Source organism: Triticum urartu, chromosome 1, assembly GCF_003073215.2.
Source record: "Triticum urartu cultivar G1812 chromosome 1, Tu2.1, whole genome shotgun sequence".
NCBI lineage: Eukaryota > Viridiplantae > Streptophyta > Magnoliopsida > Poales > Poaceae > Triticum > Triticum urartu.
Genome location: NC_053022.1, coordinates 395,634,050 through 395,639,515, shown reverse-complemented (window position 1 = coordinate 395,639,515; position 5,466 = coordinate 395,634,050). Strand labels below are relative to the sequence as shown.

Sequence of the window (5,466 nt, the reverse complement as noted above, 5' to 3'; positions counted from 1 at the left end):
CGGCCTGTGCACATTCCAGAGCGGGGCGCGCGCGCACACACACACACACACAGACACAGCTTATCCACATCCACCAAAAGGCGGGCGAGACGGAGCACGCACACGCCGAGGCAGCTGAAAGACACGCATCGCTCTGTTGTGTTGCTGTGCAAGCGACGGGCGGAAACCGTGTGGGTGTGGCTTCGCCTGCATCTGCATGGTGTGTGTGTGCGCGCGCGAGCTTCCCCTGCACCCACGGCTCTCCCTCCCTCTCCCGTCTCCCCTCTCCTTTATAAGCTCCCACCCAAGCTTTCACTTCACCTCCACCACAATTCGCACCTCCCTTGCGCCCTTGCCTTGTTCACCGGTCGCCTGACCGCAGTTGAGCGATCCTCGCTCCCCGTTCCTTCTTCTACACCTTCTTCCTTGGTGAAGTATAAGTTGATCCGGCCGATCCTATCCAGATATCCACTCCAAGCTCGTCTCTTCAATCCAAAGCCACGCCCTCAAACAAGAAAGATCCAGGAGAAACCATCGATCGGGACATCTCCAGCCTAGCCATATACATGGCCGGCCTGTGCTCTGTTCTTGCCTGAGCACCACCCCTGCCGATCACCGAGAAACTAAGAGAGCAAGGGAGAAGAAGAAGAAGAAGAAGAAGAAGAAGAAGAAGAAGCTCTCCGTACAATCGAGCTGGGCTAGCGAGAATGCGGCAGATCTCGTCGATGCTGCAGGGGCTGGCCCGCTCCATGTCTCTGGGGAAGGAGAGGAAGCAGGCGGAGGAGGCGCAGGGGACGGTGCTGCGGTCGTCGGGGACGCTCTGGGGCGAGGGCTCAGAGACCTTCGCCGCCGCGTGCTCCCGCCGCGGCGAGAAGGGCACCAACCAGGACACCTCCATCGTCTGGGAGGTGAGTTCCATCGCCGCTCCTCTGCTTCCTCCCTTGCCTGTTTATGAATTTCCACGCTGGTTATCACGACGTATTACCGGTGGCGTGTAGTCAATGATCAAGAGCTTCTTGCCACACAATTTAATTCCCGCCTTCCAAACATAAGTTTCTGCTACTCGACATGGTCTCTGTTCCACAGAAAATGGCGAGGGTACAGCGTCGGGAGTCGGGACTAGTCGCCGGCTTCTTCTTCTCATTTCTGGCCACAGAAGAAATAAATCAGTTTTCATGTGCTTGCCTTACGCGTACCAAATAAAATAGATATCGGATCCCGTCTCCCTCCGTTGTTCACCTAACCATTTTTTCTGATATTTTCGTGAGATGGTTCAGTTCGGTACGAGCCAAACTATCATTAGGCCATTCACCCGACTACGTGTTGCTTCTTGAGACGATCCTGGATCATATTTTTCACAAGGTTCTTGGATACGGCGCTTGCCTTTTGCCTCTAGGCGTTTCATCCCGTAGTACTAGTATCTGCCAAAAAAGGCATGGTACGTGTCTTGGATTTGTTGGAGCAAAAAAGGTGTTGTGTTTCTTGGTATCTGAATCCAAAGTTGCTTCGGACAGTTAAACACTTGACTTACTGATTGTGATGGGAGAAAACGTGAACATGTCATTTCCTACATCTTCGCAGGAATATCAGATTTTCTACATTTTTTCGGAATGAAAATCTTAGCTTTTATAAACTTATGACACCCCCTTAAACTTCACTAGATTAGAAACGCGAGCTAGTTTGGCTATTCAGTTCAGTAAGGACAATGGTGGCCTCATTTCAATCAAAAAAGAAAAGAGAAAAGGGCAACGATGACCTACCGGCACAAAAAAGGCCGGCTCGTTCACTTGGTTGTCAATTCTATCGTGTCACACCACGCAAAAGATAAAATCTATCACGGCACGCCCAAATCTTGGATTTCCATTTGCCATGCACAGTAAATGGAGGCTGAATTGCACCCGTCATCTCAATATTTTCGTTTCTTCCCGATCTTGATAAAGAAGAGGAAGTTTCAATATTTTCGTTTCTTCTGGATTTCTTACGGCTCTGTTTGCTTCTGTATCCAGGGATACGGGTGCCAGGACGACACCATCTTCTGCGGGGTCTTCGACGGCCACGGCCAGTGGGGCCACTACGTCGCCAAGGCCGTCCGGGAGTCGCTGCCGCAGCAGCTGCTGTGCCGCTGGCAGGAGGCCGTCGCGCTGGCGTCGCTCATCGACGGCGAGAAGAGGCTCGGCGACTGCCAGTTCGACCTCCTGAGGCAGTCCTACCTGGCCGCCGCCGCCGCCGTCGACGACGAGCTCCGCCGGAGCCGGCGCCTCGACGCCGTCAACAGCGGCTGCACGGCTCTGTCCATCGTCAAGCAGGGCGACCTGATGGTGGTCGCCAACGTCGGCGACTCGCGGGCCGTCCTCGCGACCACGTCCGACGACGGCGACGTCACCGCCGTCCAGCTCACCGTCGACTTCAAGCCCGACCTGCCCCGTAAGTCCTCGTGACAAGACTAGAAGACCATTCTTGAGACGGCCATTGCTCACCCGCGGTCGAATCTGGTTTGCAGAGGAGAAGGCGCGCATCACGCAGTGCGAGGGCCGCGTGCACTGCCTCGACGACGAGCCCGGCGTGCACCGGGTGTGGGTGCCCCACCGGGAGGCGCCGGGGCTGGCCATGTCGCGGGCCTTCGGCGACTACTGCGTCAAGGACTACGGCGTGATCTCGGCGCCGGAGGTGACGCAGAGGAGGATCACCGCCCAGGACCAGTTCGTCATCCTCGCCACCGACGGGGTAAGCGACAGATTCTTGCACAGTCGCAAACTATTTCTATTCTCAGTACAGCGGACTGATCATGCATGGCGAACATCTTGGGCAGGTCTGGGACGTGCTCTCCAACGAGGAGGCCGTGCGGATCGTGGCGGCGACGCCGGACAGGGAGAAGGCCGCGAAGCGGCTCGTCGAGTGCGCCGTCCGCGGGTGGAGGCGCAAGCGGCGGGGCGTCGCCGTCGACGACTGCTCGGCGGTCTGCCTCTTCTTCCACACGCCGGCGCCCTGAACGAGCCGCCCCGGGACCGCGATTGCATTGCCGTCAGGGCGAGGGGATAGCGACCCGTCCACTTGCCGGTAGATCGATCGATCGGTGCGCGGCGTCGCCGTCGGAGAGAGACGACCAGAAGGTGCAGTTCCCGCCATGATTGGGACGGCTGCACGAATGACCGGGGCGGTGGGTCAACTGCCGCCGGTGGATCACCGAAAATTTCTCCGGTTTTCACACGCTGCTTGCCGGAATGTACGAGGATCAACGGCAGCCACTAGCAAATGGCAGAAGAAACAAGGCGCACTTTGTACTTATTTTCGCCTTGCATGGCTCTCGTGTTCGCGTCAAAAATGCCCTATGAGAGACGCTAATATGAAAAAAAAAATATTGGTGTACATGATGGGAAAACGTCACAATTGTTGGTATACAATGATGACCATATGGCCATAAATCACACCAGTAGCGCGTCCTTCGGGTCCTCGTAGAAACGACTCATGGTTCTTAAAATTGTCAAATTGCTTTGAATAGATTTCATTAGAACAAATGGCGAAATTGACCAAATTTTGAGCCTCCTTTTGAATTTAGGGCTCTTTAGGTTCACAGGATTATAAAAACACAGGAGTATGAAAGACACGGGAATAGGACAGGAATGGATGCGCAAAACAGCGGACTCGTAAACCGTAACACATAAATATAGACTCTTGTTTCGCATAATTCTCAAAACACTGGAATAGGAAAAACACGGGAACATAGAGGCATGTCTTCTTGTATCCTATAGGGTTACAAAACTATGGGCATTTAGATGAAAGAATGTTCGATAGCATGGAAAAAACAAAAAAATTCTACCAAGAGCTTTTAACAGATAAAAAAATTTCTTTAGAGTGGAGTACAAATTAATCCTATCGAAAAATTCCTAAGGATTTCAACCCTGCGAATCAAATGGCCACCATAGGAAAAAAAATTCAAAGGTTCCAAATCCTCCAAAAAAACTCCTTTATAATTCTTTTGAATCAAACGAGAACTCAACTTGGATGTTTGTTTCATAGGAATTGGAAAAACGCTGGAATGCTCTCAGTGGACCATACGCCGCTCTAGTAATTTACCAGTGGCGCTGCTGGTTTCCGGTTCATGCAGGAGACTTGACTAGTGGTCGCGGGATATTTGCAACAGAAGTCTTCGTGGCTTTTCCTATCAAAGATTCTACGGTCTGTTGCACGCACCAAGATGGAAAAGTACAGCCTAGAAACACATGAAAAGTTGAAATTACTCCCCCTTTTTCTTCATGGCCAAGTGCAAAAGGTTAGAGTGCGCGAAAATGTGACCGATTAGGGAATTTGGGATCGGCTGGGGTGATCCAAGAGTGCTTTGCCTTTATGGCCGTCTAGTCCTGGACAGATGCAATGTGATAAAAGGCAAAGAATGTTTGGCATGGTGGTTTAGAGGGGAATGTCAGGTAGACTCTCACTTGCTTGACTCATGTCGTCGCAAGTGGACTCAACCACCATTTAGAGTTGTGGATCATCGTGCACGTTGCATGACGAGAGGTGTACGTTTGCGCTCCTAACTCACTTGCACCTGCATTGTCGCCCAAGAGGTGTTTGTCTTGGACTTTTTTTGTTGATAAAAAGGTATTTCATTCAACCGATATAAAGAGTATATCAAGCTAATACAATAATGATGAGCATGTTATCTTGGAACTACATCTTGTCTTGTCTTTTTCTTTCGAAAAGAGGGGGAAATCCAGTTACTTGATATGTTTTGATAGAATTCTCAAAGTGTAGGTAGAAACAAACATAGGAACATAGATACATGCCTTCTTTTATCCTATAGGGTTACAAAACTATAGGAATCAGATGGAAGAATGTTTGATAGAACATACAACTAAAGAAATTCTACCAAGTGGTTTCAATTGATGGACATTTTTCTTCAAAATGGAGTACAAATTAATCCTATGGAAACTTTCCTAAGAATTTCAACCCCACGAATCAAACGACCACTGGTGAAAAAAAATCGGTGTTTTAGTTGGCTTTCTTGGCGGTGTGATTATTTGTTCAATCAATACTTTTTTTGCAGGGTATTCAATCAATACTTGTGTGGGGAAGTTTCTTGCATTGGTGGCTGCATGTAGTATATTGGTTCTACAATGTCACATGTTGACGCTCCTTTTTTAGACGATGAGAGTGCACAAGACCGGTGTGTTTTTATAGGTTGATTGCTGCTGATTAATTGAGAAATCATTGACCCAGTAAAATCATGGAATAAATCCAAAATTGAATGCCCCAACTGAATGAAAAAGCTCGTTGAGAAATAGTTGAAAGGGTCAAAATCATGAACCAAATAAAAAATTGAACAACTCAATTGAATGGGAGGGCTCCAAAATTGGAAAACATAATGAATTAGATGAAAACAAGGTGTTATGAGGACTAATGTGTTTTTTATATGGTGAGAGGTACACGGATCTGATGTGTTTTTACAGGCTGGCGGCTGCAGATCAATTTGAGAAATCGTTGATGCAG

The 5,466-nt window shown here is 49.6% G+C and overlaps 1 protein-coding gene across 1 annotated transcript; it reads left to right on the top strand.

Annotated features, from left to right (window-relative positions):
• Positions 1–221: 221 nt before the first annotated feature.
• LOC125514455 (probable protein phosphatase 2C 48) lies at positions 222–3,350 on the top strand. Its single transcript, XM_048679802.1, has 4 exons — positions 222–887; positions 1,986–2,403; positions 2,480–2,703; positions 2,789–3,350. Exons 1-4 carry the CDS (start codon positions 687–689, stop codon positions 2,966–2,968), a joined length of 1,023 nt encoding a protein of 340 aa, XP_048535759.1. The 5' UTR covers positions 222–686; the 3' UTR covers positions 2,969–3,350.
• Positions 3,351–5,466: the final 2,116 nt, after the last annotated feature.

Coding starts and splice junctions, on each gene's coding strand:
- LOC125514455 (XM_048679802.1), top strand. CDS start 687: ATGCGGCAGATCTCGTCGATGCTGCAGGGGCTGGCCCGCTCCATGTCT. Junction 2,404..2,479: donor CTTCAAGCCCGACCTGCCCC/GTAAGTCCTCGT, acceptor TCTGGTTTGCAG/AGGAGAAGGCGCGCATCACG. Junction 2,704..2,788: donor TCATCCTCGCCACCGACGGG/GTAAGCGACAGA, acceptor CATCTTGGGCAG/GTCTGGGACGTGCTCTCCAA.